Source organism: Anopheles ziemanni, chromosome 3 (genome assembly GCF_943734765.1).
Source record: "Anopheles ziemanni chromosome 3, idAnoZiCoDA_A2_x.2, whole genome shotgun sequence".
In the NCBI taxonomy this organism is placed as follows: domain Eukaryota; kingdom Metazoa; phylum Arthropoda; class Insecta; order Diptera; family Culicidae; genus Anopheles; species Anopheles ziemanni.
Window position 1 is genome coordinate 9,276,364 of NC_080706.1, and position 26,799 is coordinate 9,303,162.

Sequence of the window (26,799 nt, forward strand, 5' to 3'; positions counted from 1 at the left end):
TGCTTTGTCTTGATTCCGAGGATTTATTTATATAAATACATAAAAAGTAGTCACGTTCGTGCTGCATCCGTTTTTTTATGACGACCAGTTATAAACCAGTGGTAGAGCGTGCTCCTGTTCTGTCGTTTCGGTTCACATCTGCATTCATGTGCAGTTGATAAACAATCTGAGTGCACCACTGCAGAAAGTCGATGAATAAATATAAGGATGTTGCATCGTGGCGCAGAAGCACTCTACAACTGAACAATGTGAGAAAGGAAAAATAAAAAAAGTAATCTGAAACAATAACAATTGAACATTGTGAAAGGATAAAGATGATTCGATTGAAGAAGAAAAAGAATGTGTATCTGAAGTGCTAATTAAAGCGTAAGCAAAGAGAAAAAATTAAAGTGTAATCCGGAACATTTGCCAACAAATAAAAAAAATAAGCGCCTGTCACTCACAAGCGACCGAATGCGATAGCTGTGCAAAATGTTTATGTTTTCTCTGTTAAGGAAAATATTCCGGCAGTCTCTTTGCTTATGTTTTCCTGGTATTTTAATTTTCTTCAGATCTTGCTCACTCTAGATGATAGATGCTTTTGTTTCTTCTATCATGAGGGTATGTTTATTTTATTTTTAAAAAGTACTACATTGCACTAGCAAAACGAATAGCAACAAAAAAAAAATGCAGAATATGACGAAAAAAACTTTTCCGCGAACGCGTCTGCAGCTGAGTGTATGTCATGCTTGCCAAGAGGATTAAAAATGGACCTCGCATTCGATACTCGGCTTAAGCAAAGAGTGCGGGGTGTGAGGCAACGGACGTGATACAATTTTAAAACAAATATACTTCAAAGTGACAACCGAACAATGGAGTTAAAAGCGATTCCACTTCCGCAAAAAAGAATCGCACCGTTATGCAGCATTTCCTCCGTATCAGCCGCTTAGCTAAGGGAACCTAAAAACCGGACCATCGGACACAGCGTGAATCGGTTTAACGCCTCCGAAATCTGTCTACATTGCCGGTGCGAAAAAATAAGACACAAACACAAAGACCATGAGTGAATTTGAAACCACAGTGTGGCCATTGTTGGAGCCACAGATGCAAATGATGGCCGAAGGGTTCGAAAACAGGACGTGGGCCAAGATGATGAACAACACGTACGAGCCTGAGGACCTCTACCATCTTTCACCGACCACGATCGAGCGGGTTGTCTCGATGATGGTGCCGGTGTTTTTTGGCTTCATCGGACTGGCTGGCTTACTCGGCAATGGACTGGTTGTGCTTGGTAAGTATCGACTGTAAAAGAGTACAAAATATATGCATTAAACATCAATTTCCCACACAAACTAGAAACGAAAACATCGATCAGAAATTATTGAAATGAATACTCTTAAAATGCAATGAGTTTTAATAAAATCAATGGACTAAACAACTAATCTCACCTATTTGTATACCACATTGGACACATACTTTAGCTAAAATATTATTGTGTAACATCGTATCGGGTTTCAACAACTTTCGCGGATGTTTTTTCAAGTTTGATTTGTTTGCTATAAAAATGATAGCGCAAAAACAGTCGGTAATTACTTTCATATCACCCCGGTACGTGTCAAATTTGACAAATTAATTACAAAAAATGTTAGCAGGCGTTCACGAAGGTCTCCCGTAACGGGTTTATTATGGATACGATTGCTCATATTGCCAATCCCGCCAAACGTACCAATCACATCCATAAAAAAATAACATATCATAAACAGAATGGTACCGAAGAGAGATGTGACATGATGGATGGTAGTAAAGGGAACCTAGCAACGGGAACAAATCAATTCCATTGATTTGCCATATGCTATCAGTTACTATCTAATTCACAATCCGTGACCAACCGAAATGTTCACTTAATGTGTGTATCAAATAATCCAACGTAAAGATATAAGTGTTGATTATGGGATATGATTCGAGAAAGCTGTCATGGTTATACCAACTGTCACTAATTTGATTGTAATTCTGATATATTATATGTTCTATAGCATGTTGCATTTTATTAAGTTGGTGGTAGCTTTTATCTACAACCTCCATTAGAAGCTATTTTCTTAAACAATATTAATGTACCATAGATTTTCTAACTCAACAAAATACGCATGTTGCAAATGACGTCAATCCAATTTCTAGAAGTAAACATTCCATTATGACGAAATCGTAACCGCATACTGCTCTTACGAACTGTAATTACGAATACTTCCAAACCCCATCAAGTGCCAGTTGCGAATGACATTTTCGAGAAAATGTAATATCACAAAAGGACGTAAACATACCTACGCTTGCGGTTTTCGCTTTCAAGAGTGAAATAAAATATCTTTAAAGCGGCGCGTGCAGTGAAGTTCAAAAACAAACATACACCAAAACACCACCCACCCGTCGCCTACCCTATTCCCCCTCTTCCTCTCTCCCACTCACTTCAACCGATCAATCTTCCGGCGAACGCTAGCAAGATCCATTTCAAACTCACGCGCCCGTATTACGCCAGCGCAACCTGATAGCTTGTACTAAAAATCAATCACTCCAAAGCTACGGCATGCTCCAACAAAAGTACCTTCTCTAACCCCTTAGGTGGTTGGGAATGGGAAGGAGGAACAACATCGCCCAACCAAAATAAGCCGACGAACAGACTTCAGTGATGAAAACTCAATGCCGTCGGCAATCCTCTATGGCGCCGCCCAAAATCACTGCAGTCAGTAGTTGACATGTTGATTTTCTTGCCTTTTCCTTCTTAGTCTTGATGATTTGCGATCCAAAGCACACCCAAATTTGAGCTAGCATCAATCTTTACCGTCGTTCGTGAGTACGGATGCATGCCGAGGGGTTATTTTCCCCCTCCCAACAAGATGATGATATTTATTAAAAATCCTCTATTTTTAATAGCTTCATACGTGCCTTAGGTGGAATAATGACATACGGGCCTGTAAATATGATTGATGGTTCATTTTCATACTCCAATAAAGTCTTTCTTACAGACACAGTTCCCTTGAGAATTAAGGACTTCTTTTTATCGCTAATGCCCATCGTGAAGACTGCCATGGATATTTCATTGATAAAGAAAGTGAAACTCATAAAGGAAAAAATGATTGCACATCCAAAAAAGCGTTTTCATATTGATGCTTGCCATTATCAGTCAAAGCTATGGTAATTCAATGTATGCAAAAAATAAATTAAATAGCAGCTTGTATTCTCGCGTGACTTGTCTAGTCCTTTTTCCGTTATGACACCACTTCAAGGAAATCGGATAGCACAAGATGACACTGCGCCTACCATATCGAGTGTTCGTTCATCCTATGCATGTACACTTTCATTATTTCCCTTTTTGCGTTGCAAACGATTGGGCCATTAGAGCTTCATTCAACACACCCCGACGGTTGGGGGCAACGTGGTGAGTTATGGTAAAGATAATTAATCTTGTTCGTCGATACGACGATGTATGAATCAGCCTCATCTTCTCGCCCATCCTTCACAATCCTATTTCAAACCATCCTCGTCCCCGTTTCGGTTTGGAGCCTCTTTCTTGCCTCAAGCGCTATTAGCCCGTGAATGATGGAAAAACCCTTGCGTAAGCGGATCAAATCCTCTCGCCGTTATCGGACGTGATGAATGAACTCGATTCGAGAGTCGACGGTTCGGATGGACGGAGGAGGGTGGGGTGTAGTTACAAAAAGTGGGTGAAGTGCTGGATGAACTCGCTTGAAACAACCAATCGACCGGCATGGGAAGGGTTGGTACCCTCGAGCAACGGCCTTCATGTTTGTAGCGTAAAGAAACGACTGATTGGAGAAGGGAAAAACAAGTGACGGGATGAGAAAATAAATAACCAACAACTATCATTGCGAGCCTGGGGAAGCCTCAGGGCTCAGGCAAAATCGACATAGCTATCCATTTCTGTGGCTCATGAACCCTTTGCCTCCCAGTTTGATGATAGTGACCGTAAGGGGGTGGAAAACTCCTTCCCCCATAAAGCGGCGCATGGAAAAGAGTTGGTCATATAAAAAAGATAAATACAAATGCATCCGCCCGGAGGCAAAAGGTATGAAATGTGACCTCTGTGCACTCCATTCAACAGTTGCTACAGCAGTTGGATGCCCCTGCAGCGGTTGCGGTTTACCACTCGCCTGGGCAACCCATTTAGGTAGCCGGTTGTGTTGGTTAAAAAATAAAAATCGTTACGTCGAGTACCGCTCTGGAAGCGTTCCGGAGTTTCGAAGGCATAACCTCCGCTTTGCTGGGGCGGTGTGGTTTTAGTTGCTCCCCTGGTGGCACGAAACTCAGCTATTATGAACCATGGAGCAGAGCGAGTCGGCTGGAAATTGTGAACGACCGGGCGCCTCCATTCCCAATTTCGCAGTGCAAAATTTTCTCCAACTGCAATTTATCGCTGCGCTACGGAATGCAGAAGCGCACGACGCTTTTGCGGAGCCAGGTTTCAGTTCTTAGAACTCTGTGAAGGCAACTGCTCGGAAAACATGTACCGGAGTGTATTATAACATGAAAGTTCACAATGCGGGGTCGCACGTGCGAACGGTGATGCCGACGAGGTGGAAGAACATATTTAAATGAGCACAATGTTGTGCACATCTTTGCCTGCCAATGCTCACCCATGTGCTATCATTTTCAAGCGCACGTGGCACACATCACCAGCATCCCGTGCACATCCGGTGCCACTTGGAAGAATGCTCCTTCGAAACGGACGGATGTTGGACACTTACATCGTGCACTCTACTTGTTTATTGCTCTAGGGAAAAACATCTAATACAGTCATATCGCACTTTTTCTACACTCACCAGCCAAGAGCATCATCGTCAGCCCTCATTGAAACTTTTCCTTTTGTACCCTGTTTTTTTCCGGTCGTTGTCGTTGTTTGTGTCGCCGGATGATTGGTTCGTTCTCGCGGGATTCATTGAAATGCGCGTCCGTGATGAAATTCGAGTGCCACGGTGTAATTTACATTGCCATCGCCTCACTTTATTGCAGCGCGGGGATGCCCGCGGGTGACCCGGCGGAAAAGCAAACTTTTCCTACGAACAACTGGGCGCCTCCATTGAAAAACTGGAAATTGTCATCAGGGCGGTGGTGTTGGTGGTGGGGGGTTGCAGGGTGCGTGAGTGTGGGTAAGCGTGAAAGGTTGATGCACGATGCCCGTTATCACGTCGGTTGGTGATGGCCAGCAACCCAAATTGACAGCAGCGGCAGATAACACGCTGCGAGCGTTGAATTCCCTGTGCGTAGATATTGACGAACCGGCTGCCATAATGTAAGTGATATTCGTTCGTTTAGCATCTTGGAGGCACCAATTGGAATTCATCCGAAGCCCAAAGGGCTTGTGGTAGATCGATCGCAAAAATACATTTAATCAACAAAGTAGCTTTCCTTGAGCTGGGCTATTTTAGAGCAACAGTTTGTTTCTGATAGCTTGTATTTTCCTCACATTAACATAACATGTTATTGCATGCCATTTACGAAACTACAAATAAAATGTCTCCTATCCGTTGCGATAACATTTATGTTTCTATGGGAAGCTTTTTTACACGCTTAAAATTTAACAACCCACACTGTCTTTGCTTTCACTCGCCACAAAATGGAGTCCAACGGTGTATGATTTATAATGTTGTATCCTGGAAACAGGTGGTACAACATGGCGGTTTGTTTTTCCGAACCAAGAATGGCATGCTTGCTTTCCATTAACCCTCAAGTGCCGGTTCTCTATGCACAGCAAAAAATAGAAATAATTTGCAGTTTGTTTTCCCCCGCTTGAAGTGTTATGTTCTCAAACGCAACATTAAAACGTCAAGGAAAAACAGATTCACATTTCGCCCGGCAAACTCCCCGGGTTGATCGATACGGTGAAGGTGAATTATTGCCCACCCAATCTGCAAACGCACTCAACGCTAGGTGGGTGCTACGTGTGAGTGAATTGGGTGCCGATAGTAAAGCATATTTCATTCACACACATTTTCCGTCCGCCGATGGAGCTGTTTAAATATTTACACGCAGAATATGGCCTCCAATTTTCACACTCGTAAACATGTTTCCCATTCCCTCTTTCTCATCCATTTCTTGGACAGTCGTTGCCGCCAACCAGAGTATGCGATCGACGACCAACCTGCTAATCATCAACCTCGCCGCGGCGGATCTGCTGTTCGTCGTGTTCTGCGTCCCGTTCACCGCCGTCGACTACGTGCTGCCCGAGTGGCCTTTCGGCGATTATTGGTGCAAATTTGTACGTGAGAACACTCCAAAGCCTTCGGGCTGCGTCATGCCGAGCTTAACAAGGAATGTCCACTTACTTTCTTTTCTTCCCGTCCACGGCTGGCAGGTGCAGTACATGATCGTCGTGACGGCGCATGCCAGCGCGTACACGCTCGTCCTGATGTCACTGGATCGGTTTCTTGCCGTCGTCCATCCCATCACCAGCATGTCGATCCGTACGGAGCGAAATGCCTCCATGTGAGTGTTTAGTTGCAGTCGCTCGACCGACCGATGATTCTCCGAAAACTCACGCCCTCCTAAGAAACGAGATTATTTTCATGATTAGCTTTACTTTTCCTTACACCACACACAACCACTCGCATACACACCTTTCCCACCGAGAGATAGATTATATTTACCTTGTGGCCATGTGACCGCGAAGGGGCGAATATGGATTGATCGGTTGCACTCCATTCCATTCCTTGCGGTCTCGATGACAATCCATTTCAATTCAACCCACTGTTTACCACCTGTCCCCCCACCACCCCCCCCCCCCTCCCCCGATGCTCAAACTCAACCACATCCTATTCCATCCGCAGCGCCATCAGCTTCACGTGGCTCGTCATCCTGACGACGGCCATCCCGGTGGCCATCTCGCACGGCGTGCTGTCCTATCCGCGTCAGGGCGGCGAGTACACGGCCTGTCTGTTCCTGCACAACAAGGGCTACAGCTTGGTTGCCTTTCACGTGAGTATCCATTCATTACATCCATCATCGACGTGTGCATTGTAGCGAAGACGGTGGTCTTTCTTGCCGGGATGGTCGAAAAAAAAGCTAATGCTTGATAGATAGATCTTTTCGGCGCCCGATAAGTGCTTTGTCAAGATTAGATCTGGCAAAAAGATTTGTCACATCCATCTAATCTATTACTAACTTTGAGTCCTTTAATTGAGATACTTCCTTCTCGATAAATATTATCTGTCAAAATAGAGCACATCGCAGGGGGGATAACGGAAATTGTATCTATTATCTGTCAAACGGCTAGTCTAAAAGCTTTCTCTGGTGCCAGCTATCCGGAAAAGTTGCTCATTCGTGGCTTGTTAAAAATGCGACGGGGGCGATAAAACGTGAAACATGTGCCGAAAACATGGCCATTTTATGCTTACGGTCGTTTGTTTAGCGTTCCTGGTATTCAATTTGCATACCGATTTTATACGGGTACTGTTGAAAGATGTTTCTTCAACAGCTTCTGCTTTCATTTTCTCACGAACGACACGCAAAAACCTTCCTCTTAAAATATTATGTTCCAACAGCCCGGAGCGCGGCCGGATCCGCTTTTTCATTTACTTTCGTTCTGGCGTCCCAAAACGCAGGACGCAAACAAGTCCATCCCATTCCGTGCGGATGCAACTAGGAATCCGTCGCTAATGGAAATTGTGCTTGTTTTGTGTGGGGGTTGGGGTTTCCTTTTTTTTCTTGCTTCCAGGTTTGTTTGCTTCTTGCGCACAATCCGCGTGCCATTTTCACGCCATCCGTGTTGTTCGTGGAACGGACAACCGTTTCCACCGGGGAGCGCTCCCACGTTCGGTCGCTAAGCAGAGCATTTTAATGAACAAATACTATCGGCAATAATGTACTGTCGTACCTGGAACAAACCTGGTTTCGTGGGATGCTTGCCGACCGTTTCGTGCGAGCGGGGCCCGGAGGCGATAAACAAACCAAAGCCAAATATTCATAAGCCGACGGACGCCACTGAACAAACGAGTGGACAAATATGTTTCCATCGTCTCACCATTGGAGCTGAGACAAACGCTCCTGGAGTCAACACAAGCAACATCCGCGCTGAGGAACATCCCTGGGGTCCGTCTTATATGACCGCCGTGAGACCCGGGAAGCGTCACTTCAAATGAAACCATCCTCACCTTCATCGGTACAGCGTTTCTTCTCGCACGGTCGGGCATTCAACGCCCATATCGGTAAATAAACATGGTGTAAGCAAATACGGCACATACACAAACATGGCCGTGCTGGTCGGATGAACCACACAATACATCCCCCAGTAAGGGCCCCCATTTACTACACGCTGCAGCGCCATGAACACATCGTGTATAATCCCACCATCCTTCTAACATCACAACTCACCATCCATAGCCGCAAAATCGGAAGTGCATCCGCCGGAAAAGCACTGAAGAACACATGTACACATTTTTCTAGGATCCATCCTCTTCAAAGCTGCAATACCCTACCTCGCACCTTCTTTTAAAACCCTCCTACCCTCGAACACAATCCTAAACAACATGTTTGCAATAGTTGTAGAAATGGGGCCCTTCGCCCAGTCAACGTTATCCGTCCGTCTTAGCTTCGTTAGATGATTGGCTATAAAAGAAAAAAGAAATAAAAACCCGACACGGACAGATAGCGTGGCGCCGGTTCAGTGTTTGTAAAGATAAAAAAAACTAACATAACTATGGTTGAAAAATCCGCTCGAATCCTTTTGCCATAAAATGTTGGTCAAACCATAACACACCAAGGACACTTGAAGCGCTGTCTGTGGCACACTATGAATGAATGAATTTACTTCCATCGCATCTCGGTCATAAATTCCTTTCATAAAATGTAGAAAGTTAGTGGGCGAAGCGAACAGGTATACAATGTTTCTAAGAGCCTCAATATAAAGTAATGAATGGACTAAATTTCATTCTTTGTATATACAGGTGATTTACGCTCTTGTCGAACGAACGAGTCAACAGGTTCAACGAGTCCTCTAGTGTTGGGAAATAAGACTTGGATGTGATTCTGAGATTCGATCCATAGTCAGAACGATCTAGATTTGATCTCAAAACTAGATTCTTTGGGATTCCTTGGGATCCAGATCCAGAGTCGACTCTAATATTCCGATTCAGCTTAGGATTCGGATCGGATTTACTCATCACTAGAGTCCTCATAGGCCCTATGTTGGTGCTTCTTGCCACAAATCCAATCAACCGTTGGCCTTAAAACCGAGGCCCTCAGGGTCTGACTCACCATCTCGCCCACAGGAAATTGCGTTGACCGAAGCGTCCGTTTGCAGGACGCACAATCGGACGGGTCCGCTTCTCGAGCGTCGCTCGTAAAACTGACCACACAAACAATGTTTCACATGAAACCTCAACTGCCGGGCGAACTAGAAATGGAAATTGCTAAGGAAGTCAGATGCTGCCCGGTTTCAAGCATCCTTAGCACATTTCAATGCATTTTCCAATCGATTGGCTTTTCCTTCGGCACCCAACCGAAGAAGCTTGGCCCTCGATTCTTGTTACGTAAAAAACCACAATACAACCTGCTCCACAATGTAACAGCGTCCACCGTTCCGCTTCCTAGAACCTCCTTCGTTAAGGCACGCGGGGGTAACAAAGGCAATAATAAATAAGTCCATCCCAGAAATGGGCTCCTTGTGTGTGGGGTGATTTGCAAACCGTAACGTTTTATAAGCACCATCAGTGGATACATTTTTAGTATGTTTGGGGTATTTACGTGTGGTTATAGAGTTATGCTCGACGCAAACAAGCACATAACCATCTCAATCATCTGAACTTTTTGGAATTAATTTCCCCGCTCGCTATTGCCTCGTATTCCCAATCCTTAGGATTCGTAATTGAATAAAGGATGGATGAAAAATTCGACCACGTAAAGTGTAATAATTTTCAAAAAAAGCAATTGACGTAAACGCAATCCTTGGAATACCCTATCCTCAGCATCACCATCATTATTATCGTTGGAGCCGTATATTCTTTTCTCGAAGCTCGTGTCCCGAAAACGACCGTAAAATTATACTCTCCCACCCATAATGGCGATTGATGCGTGAAATTTTACAGAGACCTATAAAAACATCCCTTAACGGCACATACAGTCCGATCGTAATGCTGACCGTCTATTTGGAACTAGAAAAAGTTGAAGCAACGAAATCACTAGAACGCTCAGGGGGTCTTTGGATGCTACAAACTCATATCATAGACGAGCGCAAGGAAGAAAAACTTCAAATGAGGGTTCACGCATGTTTTTCCACGTTACGGGAGCTTGCGTTCTAAACCCATCCGAAAGGTTCGTCAAAACCAAATATGAAAAAAAAATCCTCTGCTATGAAAAAATGCTTGTTGATGATTTGAATGTTTACATAACTAACCTGATCGCAATGCCGTCACTGTCGGGCGAGTTTTGGTCGGCATGCATCGCGTAGCACGAACACATAATGGAAGAATTACAAAAATGCTCTTTGATTTGCAAATACCGTGCGGAAAGGTCATACGAAAACGAGACGAATCTCGTCTCGGTGGTGCAAGAAATGTTTTCTGTCTGAATTACGCTGGGTTTCCGTTGCAAGGTTTCATTTCTTGTTTTTCCCCGTTTGTTTATCGCTTGTTTGCAATGCGCGAATACCGTACAAGTGGAACTTTTCCGAGAAAAGAAAATGTAGTCCTCGCGGCCAATGGGACGAAAGAGAAATCATAAAGTGGCACAACAAAGCGACGCTTTCTAGCGAGCACAATTGAAATCGCAAAATAAAATATTCAACGTATACATTACAGAAAGGTGATGCAAATTCCATTATGTTGAATTACAACGACAGCAAAATATGGCAGCCAACAATCACAATCTTTATTTTGAGTTCGCCTTAAAATGAGTATGCGAAGCTTCTACCAGTTTTGACAAATTCTTTTTTCAAGTTAATTTTGCACTACCGTATGTGAGAGACGAATAAAACAGAACAAGCTCTGCATACCAATCAGGAAGGTTTTCAGAAACTTTTTGAACCTTTCCAATCTTGAAACTTTCCGTTTCCTCGAGGCGTGTACCAATGAATAACTGGTGGAAATCGAACATGAAAAACCCTTCAAACCCGGCCGAACTCTAGCATAAGAACAACAAAATCAACTTTCCAACGAGCGCAACCAAAGTTGAACGCAAACGTTAAACTTTTCTATGTGGTTAAAAAAAAATGGTAATATTCTTCCTGCGGCCAGGAAAAGCTTACGGAAACGAAAAAATGGCCACACGGAAGGAGTAGTCAAAAGCCATTCTGAAACGCACAAATGGACGGTTTGTTTTTTCTTTTGGATTTTTTCAGTCGAACACGCTAACGGGTCCTAAAAGCTCGCACCTAATCCCGGCTCGGTTCCGTGCGGCCGATTTTTATTTGCTTCTTTTTACCATTTTCGATTTATTTCAAAGTAATAAAGCGAAATTTATCTCCCTGTTGCCGTAGTCGCGCTATTCTCCTGCCCGACGTGAGAAGAAAACTTTGCCCGCGGAAGGATTTCCGTTTTATTTACCTTTTCGCCCCACCGGAAGTCGCCACCGGAAGGCAATGAAATTCGTACGCAAAGGATCAAACGGGGGCAAAGGACGCCGCTATCGGTGCATCGGCGAAGCGTAAAATCTGATACGATTTTATTAAATTCTCTTCTGGCAGGGTCTTCAGTGCATTGAAGAAATGGAAAAATTTACAATCGTGAGGAAAAAGGAAATCGGCACGAAACAAACCGTCTTGACGTTCCATTTCACGCTTTAGTCGACAGCAGTAAACTTAAATGAACGACTTTCTTTTTAAAGAGTTTTGCCGTTTACAGCATGGTTTACCAAAAGGAGAGAATTTAAGTGAAATCAATGTTCTGTTAGAAACTAAAAAATGATGGTTTTAATTTTATTCTAATATAACCAATTCTAAACATATCGTCTTTCAACCATAAAGCCTAACCTCGAACTGGTTCGGAAATTAGATCAATAAAAATTGCAACCATAGTCGTAATGGGAGATTTGAACCTATCCCTGGTATATAAATAAAGCTTCATGACCTGCCAGCTTTTTCTCGGAGCAACCAAAATCATATCCACCTCCTTAAAGCAATTCCCAAAATGGAACAAGCCAAAACCACTGCCACTGTCCGTAACGACGCCGAGAAGATCCGATCCTTGGAAAACCGCTCGGGCAACCGTTTTCTAGCAGAAGCTAGATGCCAGTTGGGAAATCCCTAACGGTCGGTCGTATTTAATGTCGTTTTTTTTTTGTTCAGCGCTTGTCGCTAGCGTTTCCCAGCCCGCCGTCGGGCAAGTGTCCTGCGAGTTCATAGAAACGCAACATCCCTGACAACACGCTGCCTCGCGCCCTCATTCTGGGAAGGATTAGCCGGAAAAGATCCCCCCTAAAAACCCATAATGCTGCGTTCCAGGGTCCACAAGTGACAAGCGAAGTGAACGAACCAACGAACGGTTTACTTTAAGAACGTCAAAATGCCACAAGTTGTTGAGCTCACTTCAGATTCGTTTCGATTAAAACCGATAACTGCTTGAATCAAAAGTGGTAAGAAGCATTCTGAGTGTCGCTAAAGTGCTGCTTTAAAATTACCTCACTGATCCAGTAGAGTTTTACTAAACTGATTAAACAGACAAACCGAATGTAACACTAGCTGACGTAAGTTGACCAGAAGGGAAATGCCCTGTATGCACTCGCGCCAGCAATGAACTCCGTCACCACAACCACAACCTTTCAAGCAAACTCACCAACCAACCTCGCAGTCTGCACGCAACATAGTTCGTATTTTCTGCTTAATTAAATGCAACATTCTCGTCGCGATTCACCCAGAAAGGAGGGAGCGAAAGTAGAAACATTTTCCCCAACTGCCGTCGAATTAACTCGCACTTTGGCTTTTGTGTTGGGTGTCCCTTGGCGGTATTTGTGGCTTTGTGGGGTGTTTGATGCTGCAGAAAGAAGCGACCACTTTCCGGGCCAACTCACCCCTCAAATCTAGATCTACCAAGCCCGTTGGTGGCTCTTTTTATTGAGTGCATTTTTACCCCGCAAATTTAATATTTGGAAAGCAAAACTTTGTATTCAAACTTTTTCGCGTATTTGTTTTTCTTCATCTCCTGAGATTCATTTCTATTTTGCGGTTGAAGGATAACTTTTGTTTTTCTCCCATCAGAGTTACATATGGTATGACAACACGAGCTTCGAGTTGCAATCTGTGTAAAACTTTAAATTTTCCCAGAATGAATTACATCCCAGACAACGCGTGATGTTCCTACTGCATTCCAAAATAAGTTTTTACTTAAAACATACCCTAGGACCTGCGGGATACATCTCTATCCATATCGTTTAGTGCTTCTGCAAGCTGCAATCACGTTCCGGAAAAACCAGACTTCCACCCTCGCGAGGGGAAAATATACTGAGTGCCTCTTCTGCTTGTCCCCGGCGTGAATGTCACCGACGTCTGTTTCTGAATACCGTTCTCAGCATCAATTAAACGTGCTCATAGCGTCCACTCGAAAAATACTGCTGTAACTCCTCGTCTCTTTAATGACTCCCTTCCGCCCAACAGAAACTAAAGATGAGTGAAAGCGTTGGTGCGTCGGGTTGTGTTTCGATTCAATTCCTTTCCATGGTAACGTACGCTTCGCCATCGCGATGCACTGCATCCTTTTATCTCCTTTGATCAACCCGTAATTGTGCAACGTTGCACATTAAGCTTTGGCGGCAAAAGGTCACCATCAAAGCCGGGAATGGAGAAGTGCACTCGGTGCTGTACGAAAATTCAGCTCAGCCCGAACCTGTTCACCACTCACACTGCTGGAACATGCTTTCCTTGCACAGACTCGCGGTCGCAAAAGAAGCGCACTGATTACTGTCGGATCCCATCGAGGCGTTCACATTTCCTTTCGGTTCGAGATTTCTTTTTCTGGTTGCGTATGCTAACGAACGTTGCGTGCTTTACTCATTGCAAAGCCAATAACGGAGGGTCACCTTTAGACCTCCAATTACCGTCGTTACCGCACTGACGAGCAGTCACGGCAGATCGCGTGTGCAAAAGAGAGTTTTCGTTTATTGACGCATGAATTCCTCTTCTACAGATAACAGATAATACTTGACCAAAGACTACATTGTCGGATTGCTGTCAGAACAACTTTATCGCGACGAGATATGTCACAACTCGAATTGTACGGGTATGTTTTCCGTGTGGTTTACTAATGTTTGACCGTCACAGCTTTTGAAACGGAAAAAGGATCGTCGGTTTCACTCAGACATGCCGACTGTTTGTGCTGCATTATTAAATGCTTCCCTACAGCAGCCCCGTCAAGCTTACGCGCCGAGGAAAGTTTGCCGTTCGTAAACCAATTAAATTCGTACTGCTCGAAAGACGCTTGTCAGTCATGTTATCTCTTGTGTTTTTATTTTGGTTTTACCATCGTTACCCAACTGAATTTAGAACATGAAAAAATCCTCTAAACTATTCACCAAAACCGGATGGGAAGGTTTTTTTTTGGGGTTTCGTTATCCATCATCTGCCTCAACTTTATCTCCCCGAGTAAACTTTTGCTGTGCCACAAATCTGGACCCTGTTTTCCCAAAACCGTTGCGAGTGTTCGTATATTTGTGTACCTTTTCTAGATTCCTATCTCATCCGTCACCCAACACTGATGGAAGGGGGAGGGGTGAAAACAAATTCAAAAATTCTTCAATAATTTGTGTCCGAAAGAATTTCGGCTCGTTTTCACGGCGGTTTTGTTTCACGAGCAATTTCACGCAAAGCAATCGCAAATAGCCGAAAAGTTTCCACCGGAGTCGTGATTAGCTCGGGAAGCTGTCCAACTTATGGAGTACGGCGAGGGCAAAACCTTCCTTACGGCACGCATTCCAGAGTGTCAAAACATTGCGGGGCCCGGCCATCAACGTCTTTTTGCCTGGAGGGAGTTTGTCCGGTTCGGGAACTTAATTTTCCGTTCAACGGAACGCCGAAGACGACAGTTGTCTCCCTGACGTTGAGCCCTCAGTCCGCGAAGAGTGCAATGTCGAAAGAACGCAATGTCAGCCGGAAAGATGGCTTTCCATTTCCATACACTTTGCTCGAGTGTATTTCCTCTATGAAATGTCCCTTTTCTTGGATCTGATCTCAACAAAGTTATTGCGTTTCGTAGGAACAGGGTGGTTCCAGGTTCTTAAAACAACTTTCTTCCACAGTATTTTAACATTGTTCGCGATGTGTTTTCTATTCTCCAAGCATTCCCACGTTTCTACGAGCCCACGCTGTCGTTCAATTGATCCGCCCTTTTGTCATGGTTCTTACTTCAACGAAATCGGAGTTTTTCATCGGAACATCCTCGCAAGTCATCCCCAACAAATCCTAAGAATATGACGCAAATAAAATACTTCAATCATGCTGCGAAGCTCCCGCACAATGTGCGAATCTTTAAATAATGTCAAGGTACTGTTCTATTAATCTTGAATGGTGCTTTGCTTCAATTATACCGTACCATTATCCGACACGTCTATCAACATTTACGACATTAATGAGTGTAATCAGGACGAGATGAACGATTCATCACCCGCGTACATTTACGTACGTTTGAAAAAAAAAAACAACGAACCAGATCAGGTGCTTCATCGTAATAAATAAAACAAAACATACTCCCAAACCCGAAGCCCCACTGGAACGGGCCGGAATAACAAACCGTCTGTCGTGGTCTCTGGCGAAGCTTGCATAAATTCGGTGCTGATTAATTTTTGCCTTCGCTCGACCCGGCACGATGGTTTTTCCTCCTTGGGTAGGAAAATATCCATCGCCCCAAAACTAACACATCCGATCGAGCGGGAAACGTGCTTTCACATTCCGGGGAAGGCTGGCAAACAATTCAGACAAATTAATTAATCCCTAATAAATGTGCCCCGCTGGGCATTATTGCTACCAACCCCCTGTAGGATCTACAACCTTGGCGCAGTCTACCGAGAAAGGTTGGTTTAATATATATATTGGTGAGGGTGTTACCGAATGCGGGAATTAATTCCTCACTTTTCTCATAGGAATTATGCATTCCCTACCATTAGGGTTTGCGCTTAACACATTGCCTTAACGAAAGAGGAATATTTATCAACATATAAACAATTTGAGGAGGATTATGGTAATCCGTCGAACTGGGAAAAATCACCAGATTGAAAATACGCCCAAATTGTGGCACGAGAAAAGGATAATCAAAATCGTTAAAAATCCAGCATGGTACTTCTTTTATCAAAGACGTAAAATCTTGTTTGTAACGTTTCGTTTTTCTAAATCTAACAACATAGAAAAAGTATTAAATTCATTTCACACCATCAGTACGACTACAACCCATCGTGCGGGAGGAAAAAACTCCCCTATCTTTACTTTATTCCTTTTTTTTGACATTTTCTCCCCATTTGACGCCTCGATGGTGTTGGTTTTCCATTTACCAGAAAATTCTCTCGTTTTACACTAGCAGCGTTTCAACTACATAAGCATCGTCGCCTGGAAATGGCTAACCCGCTTAACACTTGGCTTTCTGTGTTTGGCGGTTTTCCATTTCCATTCTTTTTTATCTTTTTCATCCCATTTTCACTGGTTAGCTGTCACTGTTGGTAGGCTTTCCCGGGGATGTGATGCGTTCCTAGATACGCTATAAAAAGATTGATGTACCAACGCGTTGGCAATGGGAAGGAACCGAACGCATACGCCACATTCATCCTAATGGATTAACAAGCACCTCACTTGTTGCGGTAAAAGCGTACGCCCGTGTTGCGACATCCACCGGTGATTATGACGGCTCCGAAAAAGGCTTTGCACGGATTAGGAGTAGGGCACAGAAGGGTAGAGGTATATCTGTGCGATTTCTTGAAATTCTGAAACCATACAGATTTGCACGTGCCGTTACAGCGCAAACCATTGACGTACGAACCGTTCGATCGTGCCTTCAATGTTTGCCGATATTAAGTTGTCAAATTTTGCACGCGTGGGACGTGTTTTCCTGCCATCCAAGGATATCGATGTTTCCGCCCCCACAATTGATCCCACTGCAAAGTAGTGAAGCTCCCGCGCACCGGTGCTTAGGTGGTTCTTTGCAATGGGAAAATTTTCCCGGAACCATGGCACATGCTTTTGCAAATGGAAGAAAACGCGACAAGGGTGAGCAAAGACAAGAGTGGGACTGTGGTATGGCAAAGTTTTGATCATATCTTCGAACGACACGGTTTTGGGGGAGGGAAACTTTCACCCCTTTCCACTCCGAGTGTCCGGTTAGAAAAGGTGTTTCAGTTGACGATTTTCAATGTCAGTTACAGTTAAACAATAAACTGCTTTCGAAGAATCTTCGTACATTCACTTCATACCCGTGGAAAACCCATACTCGCTGGTAAATCACCGGAATCTACAACACAATCGGAAATCCGGTAATTGATAGACAAAAGCGGAAAAACCGGATTTGAATACCACAGCGCTGGTTTCTGTGGTTGTGGCCGCGTTCGGTGCGGTTTAGACTGTGGTCGGTTTCAGTCCTTGCATGGGGAAGGCAAGGAGGATCACATTACAATTGTCCTTAAAGCGACGATTGGTTGGAAAAGTGGCGGAAGTTGTCCTGCGTTGGGGGGGGTAAAGCGGAAGTGAAATTGGATTTATTTGTTCCAACACCATGTTGGGTGACGCAACCAGATAAGGCCGAAAAGCTGAAAATCCTATTCCGGAAAATCGAACGTTACGCTTCGGGAAACATTTGAAAACAATGGGTTTAGTTGGAAACCATCGAAACCGATGTCAGTGTATTGCGCAAGGCTTTTTGAGTATTTGAACATAAAGCTACCAGGTCGTTAAAGTTAATAACAAGCAGATATTTTCATGCCACACGTATCTTATCGCATCATACTTGTAGTCCACATGAAGCTTTAAGAAGTGTAAACCATTCCATCAAAATGAAACCTGATCTGTGATCTGTTCGTGATCCTCTGCCTGCTGTCGTCTTTATTTCAAACTCAGAGTGTAAGTAGGCTGCTTATTAACAAAATACGCTCCGTTTGATGTTTGCTGTTTAATATTTTCCTGAATCGTTAAACAGCTCAACCTTCTTCATTAAACTAACAAACACCAAACAAACTCTTTCAATTTTCCAATTTGCCAGGTATGATTCAACTAAGGAGATTAAAATTAGCCTCAATCTTTGAGGACCAAACACTGAAAATATAGCCCACTCAATTTCTCAGAACTTTCTGCTTTCGTTCAAAAACATGAAACCGATTCCATCCAATTTCTACCAAGTATCTGATTGCACAACCTTCCTGGATGTATGCAGGAAAATGTAAACAGACTTACTTCACTTTGCAACATTAAAAAGATGGATAAATATATAGAAAATAAACTGCAATACCGGATCAACATGCAAAGAAGCCACATTTGAACTAATCGTCTCAAGTTTACTCATTTATTATTTCACAGTATTCAACAAAGTTTATTACCACTCGAAAGGAACGGAAAACTTCGAATCGAAGTAACCTTTCCCGGCTGATGGAAACTGGGGCGACCTACACACAAATATCTCCACCGGAAGAGTTGCGCAATTTTGCACCTTTTTCTGGGAATCTCCCCATTTTTTTTTTGTTTTTACCAACCCTTTTCGGAATCAACCATGACCCTATTTCCCTAGCGTGCTCAACGGGGCTAATCCGCAAATGATTTCAAATTACGCCCCAAACATCGATAGCCCTTCGGCGAAGAAAGGTGGAAACCCGTTTGGAATGTTCATCCGCGCGTGCATTATACGAAATTGGATGAACTGCTGCCAATAGCACACATACGAGCCGGCGATACTTGCCATTCGTGGGAATGTAATGTAACACCATCGGTCGTGTTTGCAAAGGAATGGAAAAGGCCTAGGACTGAGACGGGGTGGAGCATGTTCCGAATTGAATTACTTCCGATTTCCAAGCTTTTCGTAGAGAGAGAGAGGAGAAAAAAAAAGTTCCACACGCACGCAGCAGGTGCTTTAGTTTTGACGGGTTTGGATGATGTCTTCGAATCTTGTTAATCCTGTCCCAAGTTTACCTCCCAGGCGCACCTCAAACCGATCGATTTCGCCAGGAAGATCCCCGAACGCAAAGGCTAACATCTCCACGTGCGGAATATTATCGATGCCATCGCCCGGCGAGGACACCCCGCCCCGGTCCGACGTTGTTTAATGTTTTCTTTCATTTTCCTCACGCCGCAGGTGTCATTTTTCCTGTCATCGTACGTGGTGCCGCTGTCACTGATATCCTTCCTGTACATGGGCATGCTGGTGCGCCTCTGGAAGGGAGCCCCCGGTGGACGTGCTTCGGCCGAATCGAGGTAAGTGGGCAGGGAGGGGACGGTTCGAAAAGGATAAAGTTCAAAGCCAAACACGGCGGAGAGCAAAAACAAAAACAAACACGTGCCAACCAACCAAGCCAACGCAAGCAGGACCTTGGTTGTTTGGTTTGGTTTCGTTATAAAATAAGAAAACTTCCTTCCGGATCATCGCGGGACGCGTGTTTAATCGTAAAGAGAAAGAGCGCGTAGCGTATTTGTCTTGGCGCGGGTTTGAACGGAAGTCATTGAAAGCCATCCCCAAGGGTGGGTTCACAACGACGTAGCCGGTGGATGGTGGAGATGGAGACGGTTCGACACGGTTCATTAGCTGCGACTGTCACCGGAGCAGGTTCCGATCTCGTCGCGCTTCGTCAACCTTGTCGTCCTTCGCTGGTGACACTTTGCCACGGTGGGAAAGGGAATGGAAAACCCTAGCGGTGCTAGAGCGCGAACAGGCTGCCCGGATCTTCGCGGATCGGGCACGTTCGGTTGATCGACCAAATTTATCGAACATTATTCAATTTTAAACCGGCATAACATCGTATCCTTAATTCTGCCATCATGTGCTCACTTTTCTAGCGACTAACGCGCCCCCCCTTTTAGCGAACCACCCACCCTCGGCTAGGCATCACCCATCAAAGACGGCGCCAGGCTTCGGATGCGGAAAGTGGTCGATAATGACGTTTCGTCATCCATTTAAATATTTAAACGTTTAATTTGCGATTTTACCGCGCGCTTTTAACTTCACTTATCCTCTCTCACCTTCCACCCACCCAGTGCGACGGGTGTTTTCGGCAGTCGACGAAGGAAAAGCTTCGCCGGGTTCACCGAAACATATTTTGCTGCGCTTTTCCACGCGCAAAACGTGTGTTTCGGTGCTGGATAACAATTTGATTTTCCGAGCCAGCGGAAAAACCGACTCCGAAGCCGGGGTTTTTTTTCCGAGAAGAAAAATGAATAAGTAGATTAGCCCCGTGCGCTGGATATGGGTGCACGTGCGTGTGTGTTGATGTTTTTGCATAATCATTCCGCTGTCGTCTTGTGGGAGAAGGCAACAAAGTTTTCGGAGCATGAAAAATGCGTAAATGAAATGTTTCATCACGCGAATGTTTCGTTCCTTGGTAGACCAGTGATGTATCTTGGGGAAAAACCTTACCGGTGGTATTAACTTCGGTTTTAACATATTTTTTTCTATCTTATTAAATCTAAGAGTGTTTAGTGTATTTTAGTTATGTTCGAATTTTAATAATGTTTTCTCTACTGTGAAATGAATTGTTTTATAATAGTTCGCAAATAGATGACTTTTATTTATTGTTTTGCCACCTTTTCCTGATTGCCGCGTATAAAAATGTTACAGCCTGTTTCTCGGAAATTAAAATAGTAACTCGATTTGGTACATCACTTACCATCGCGAAACGACGACTCGGTCACGTCTGGCATCTCCGAGCATAATTTATTATGCAAAAACAGCCACCCGTTAGGAAAAATGTGCAACAAGCAGATAACCAAGGCAGAGCAACAGTGGCAAAAGGGCAACACAAATATGATAAATTCGAGGAAAAGCTCCGAACGACAGAAAACCAACAGCCTGGTTTTCATAACCTTCCGTCGATGTAATCCAGAGCCGATGATTCAAAAAAATATATTCTACACAGACAGAATGGAAACTCTAAAAGTACTGACTTCCATTAGTGGATTGCCAGTGGAAAAACGCCCCCGGCAATAGGGGATGAGTGTGAAGTCCTTGGGGCATTTCACACGAAACGATTGAATATTCCCACGCAAAACCAAGCGGCAAACAATAACTCGTTTGTGGCCCGTTCGATTTTGAATGCGCGCCGTCGTAGGGGCATAGCTGCGTTTTATTGCATTAAATTGATTGAATTATTTCCAGGTACCGAGCCCCGATCCGGTGCTTCCGTGGGCGATGGTTCAGAACAGCTACACCATATTTTTAAAATGGGATAAAAAAAGGCACGAGGCCTGGTCTAAATAAAGTGCTCTCATGTAAAGAGCCCGGAAAGGGTACCAACCTGCCCCGTTCCGTCGGTCCATTATTGTTACTAATTGGCATGACGGAGCTGAGGGCTGGGCCGCCGGCGTTTCAATGGTCCTATTTTTTACCATCATTCAATCATTCAAGATTGTGGATTTAATTCAATTTTCCACATAAACACACGCTCTCTTCAAACGGAGGATGCGCTCTATTGTCGGTGAAGGTAAAAATGGAAAAAAAACGTCGCCCGTATTTTCCCTTCGAACAAAAGGAGAGCTGGGGTACGATAATATGCCTCCGGAAAATAAAGGACACCAAATAATGGTCCTGTGTGACACAATACCGTTTCGTTATCTTTGTTCCATGACAAACTGCTGCTGAACCTTTGGCAAATGAAGTGGCAACCTGCCACATGGGCCATTTCTTTTCGCAAACATCCATTTCAATCATTTCATGCCGGTCTGACGAAAAACTCACCGAGTCAACCACCAGGCGCCTCCATCCCCTTTTTGATAGCGAATGCGAACGAATCTCTGTCGCCTCAGAGTAGGAATTGCACCTGAAAAGGGTATTTGTCTGGCTTATCCTTTTGTGTTTTTATTTATTAATGTTTTTTTTTCCTCGGCCTAAACTACCTTCAAACACTGACCGGTGGGTTGGAAAAAATAAAACGACGCTACCCTAAATCACGTACACACCGCATACGCCGACAATGCGGACAATCCAAACCCCCCCGTCCCCGCTAACAGCCCACCACGGACCGCTAGTTCCACCCTGTCATAAACTAATTTATTTCCACTCGGGACACACCGTCCTTACACCGAGCCCGGTCGAATCTGGTCCGGCCTTTACGGCCCTTGCGAACGGATATGAGGACCAGACGCCTACCGGCGCTTCCGGTGGCCAGAGAAGTCAAAAGGGTGTCCGGTTATTTATGGGTGAACGGCGAGCGCACAGCAGAACTACCCTAACTCAGCACATCCGACTCTTTCGACGTCGTTCGAGAAGGTCGACGCAATCCGACGGCGAGAACTAACGGCACGATGGGAGGCCCCTCCCTTGAGTGGCAAAATCGAACCCTCCCCGGCACGATACCGGTACCGTCTCGAAGTTCGGATCCGGCCTGCACTGGAAACAATACCAAAACAGCAATAAATTTCGATTAAACGCGGGTACCTCCGTCCGGACGACAAGCAAACGAACGGAAAGACGGAGGCTGGAGAGCACCGAATAGTGTTTCAACGCAACAAGAACTTGTCAATTTGCAAAACACTACCAACTGGTAGAAGGTAGGCAGGCTTAAGGTTTGCGGTTGCAACGGTGGTCTAGTCGTTAGTTTTCCAAGGTCAAAGCCGGTATTAGCAAGCACGATAGTCACATTTCCATACCATCCATCTCCTGGGGAAGTTCATTTTCTTTATTTTGCCTACGGGAAAGCTGCTCCATTTTGCGACACAGAGAAGGGGTGATGTAGTCGAAACCAATTATTCAAATGATGATTCCTGCGAAACGATCGAACTCGTTTACAAACATAAAATTAACAAGCACTCCGGGCACATTCCAACCTCCGGTCTTTCGTTGTTTCTGAGCGATGTGGTCAGAACCGAGAATGTGCAGACACAAAAGGATGCATTTCGGATAGGGGATAAGAAAAACTATCCGTTCCATCCCTCGTCCAACGATGTTCTCAAATGTGAATGTCCAGATAAAGGGTGTTTCGATGGAAATGATAGTATTTGGATGGTTCATTGGAACCGAGATTCATGAGAGGATGGAATTTTCATTTCCGCTTTCCTTGCTACGAGGGTCATCTCGTGTCCGTTTTATTTTGAATACTTTTATTGAACATTTTTGAGTGCGATAAGCCATCAACCGATCGTAGGCAAACATTCCGTACCTTTCCGAGAACGTCAGCATATCCCGAGTTCTACGAATGGGAAAACACTTTAATACCAAACAGAAACATTTCCATGTGAATCCGTTGACGACTTAACACTTACAACAAAAAACTCATACCACATGTGGCAGGGATTTACTTTTTGGAACGTTTACTCAACAAGGACATCTCTTTTTTATATAATTTCCTCGAACAATTCCCCATAACCTTTGATCCTACCCATTCGAAATCAAGGAGTTTTCGGAAACTATGATAAACCTTTCCAAAGTGCGTTCATTTCTGGAAGACCATTCGAAAGTGTCTCTTCCCCCGGTTACAGTCACTCGAGAAAAGTCATGATGGTCCTCATGTCCTTGCCGTTGGCATCGAAATTCTACTTGACCTTTCCCTCCGAATGCTACTTTCTAGCAAAACGAGAACATATTTCATTTTTTGTGAAAATCTTACAAGATTTTTCTTTCGTAACAGAAACGGTTTGTAACGGTGGACGCTTGCAGTGTCTACAAATTGGGTTTCGTCAAATTGAAATTGATTCGAAGAAGCGGTTCAAAGCTCAACACACCGTTTCATCTTTCTGTTATCCGGAATTCGGAATGATATGCAAGTTGCTAACCGATTACCATTTCGTTTTTCTTTGCTTTAAACAAAGTGATCTTTGATCCATTTTCCCGGCATTAGTTTATACCAACGACGATGATTCAATGAAGAAAATTGACTAGTTTATTTGGCATACACAAATCTCGGACTGCTGTTAAGGTAGTAATATTAAATGCTGTTATTTTGTTTGTGACACAGTTTAATGAGAATTGATATGATTTTTCTCAACGCATTAACAATAAAAAAGATTAGAAAATAAAATATCCAGCAATTATTGCCTGAAGCTACTACATCATTGTGTTATGTATGTGATGGATTATAATTTGATCGAAGCTTTGCTTTTTTATCCATCTTTTTTATCACATTAAAATTAGTTGTCTTTTTCGCACATACAATAATTAAAATAGTTTAAGTTAGTTACTGACGAGGAATATATGTAATTAAGTATAAATTACAGAAATAAATAAAACAGAGAGAAAATCTCATGCCCTAGTATTCCATGCGAACCTATCTAAATTTTAATCAACATGGTTCCGAATGGAACACCCTTTATAACCGTCCCTTCCGGACATGGAAACTAGCGTTGATCTACCAGATGGAACTAACCCCCCGTTCGAAACTGCTCCAATCGCTCAATGTCAGCGACACTTGTTCCGGATAACAACTACAGTTACCGATACTGACGGGGACATGGGCTTCCATTTGTCGAACCGTGATGAGCGGAGGTGGTGGAGTGTCGGGCCCGAAGATCATGTGCATCTTGCAGCAACTGACGCTCGTGAACAGTTAATTACGTTGCACGAACATTATCATCCCGGTCATCCCAGGCTCATCTGACCCGTTGGCATACATCGACACATACACACATACACAAATGTATCGTTGGTCCCTGGTCAAGCTGGTCAAGTGGACTCCATCCCTGGTGATGGATGTGGACAACATCGTGACGCATTCGCTTCCCTCGCGTAGTCCCAGAAATCGGCCGTCCCGTACTCGAATGTCCTTCGGCCAACACACATACATCGATTTGTCGTTTGTCTTTCACCCCGCGAATTGCACTCTCTGCCTACAGTAATGCACCGATCTAATTGCATTTCTTGCAGGCGAGGCAAAAAACGTGTCACCCGGATGGTAGTCGTGGTGGTGCTGGTGTTCGCCTTCTGCTGGTGCCCGATACAGGTAGGTCCGTCCGGCATCGAGTTCCCGGACTAGAGCAACGTCCCGTCGGGCGGTGGGAGGTGGGAAAACCACCAACCTTGATGAAAACCGCCATGCAAATACGTTCGTACGTTGCCGACGGAAGAAACCTAATCGAACTCCACCGGGGTTATTTTTCTTATTATCTCGTCCTGACTTTCACTTTCGCACGATCCGCTTCGGATGGGTTTTCTTCGATGGCAGGTGATCCTGCTGCTGAAGTCGCTGAAGCTGTACGAGCTCACACACGCTAGCATCATCTTTCAGATCGTTTCGCACGTGCTGGCCTACACCAACTCCTGCATCAACCCGGTGCTGTACGCCTTCCTGTCGGACAACTTCCGGAAAGCGTTTCGCAAGGTAACGACTCAGTTAAATGGCTCGAGAGAGCACACTTTCTTCCCCTCATCGTCGGCCATGTGCGCACCATCAATGGCAGCGGACGATATGATTTATCTTTCCCTGCTCGGGATGCTTATTTTGATCGGCGTTTGTGGAAAGCTACCAATCTCCCGGAACGAACGCACGTCGACCTGGTGGCTTTATGTTACAAAACATTCCCCCACGAAAACGAGCAACACCGATTGAATTCGGTGTTCTAAAATTATATTCTGTTTTGCTTTCTTTCTTTCATCCCGCAACGGAAAAACTTCATCCTGACCCATCGTGATTTACGATCGCTACGTGTGCTGGATTACTTCTGCGGGTGTAAACATTTCGGGGGCACTTTGGTACGGCTCTCAGGTCGTCTGGTGCGGCCGACCATCGGCACCGACCATCCCGCCGGCCGCCCAGACCAAAACAACCCGCACCACCGGCAACGGCACGTCGAACGCGGACGCCTTATGAGCGGAGGCCGGCTCCGGCGTCGGCGAGGTTCGATTCGCGGAGAAGTACATCGAAATTGCCAGCGTCTGAGCGACGGAGCGGCCGTCGGTGCCCGCGGCGGTTTCCCGGACTCGGTTCGATTTTTTCTAAGCACGTGCCCGGGTCCACGCGCGTAGGGGTACCGGTGTGCTGCTCCGTCGGTTTGACTCCTTCCGTGCGGAAGGTTCCCCGATAAAAACAAACCTCCCCGAGCGATAGTGCACGGGGATCGTGCCAGCCGTTTGGCCCACCTGTTGGTTCACCCTCGTACCACCTGTAAATAAACCTTCTTGCGATTAAAATGTTTCTCACCCATCGATCACCGCGCACAAACTAGATAAACATTAACCTGCCAGCGGTGCACGGCGGTCGGCAGCTACTACTTCGAGTTCCCCCTCGTGCCAACCACAGTCAGTTTTCCTCCTCTTGGCGATCAAACCCCTCACTGCTGCTGCTCCACCGGGGATTGGGAAGAAGTGAACGAGTCAACACTCCACGACACCGCAGCCGGAACATCACTCCGAAGAATTCAGCCATCAGCCCCCTGGACTCTTCCAAGTGTCCGGCCCGGTGGCACCGTAGACTGTTGCCAGCAAGACCGCCCATCCACCCCGTCCGTCCGTCCGTCCGCCCGCCCGCACACCCACAACCATTCTGGAACGGGAGCAGCAGAAGTAACCGGGTATCCAGCTAGGCCACTTGCCAAATTACTCGACGCTGGAGACCGGATCATGCCAGCAGGAAACCGTAGACCGGTAGACTTTATTACAATAAGGGTACGTTAGAGACTAAAGAGCGAGAGAGAGGGGGAGAGAGTCCACGTGGCGATTGACGAAAATCATCCAAAATCCATTATCCCCGATTGGCCGATGGATGGCAGGGGTTCGCTCCCAAAAT

General features: G+C 44.9%; 1 protein-coding gene across 1 annotated transcript; it reads left to right on the plus strand.

The window, feature by feature from the left end:
• The first annotated feature begins 1,038 nt into the window (after positions 1-1,038).
• Positions 1,039-25,884, plus strand: LOC131289761 (allatostatin-A receptor-like). Its single transcript, XM_058319069.1, has 8 exons — positions 1,039-1,270; positions 6,093-6,247; positions 6,344-6,474; positions 6,816-6,963; positions 19,230-19,348; positions 24,942-25,017; positions 25,240-25,395; positions 25,780-25,884. Exons 1-8 carry the CDS (start codon positions 1,039-1,041, stop codon positions 25,882-25,884), a joined length of 1,122 nt encoding a protein of 373 aa, XP_058175052.1.
• Positions 25,885-26,799: the final 915 nt, after the last annotated feature.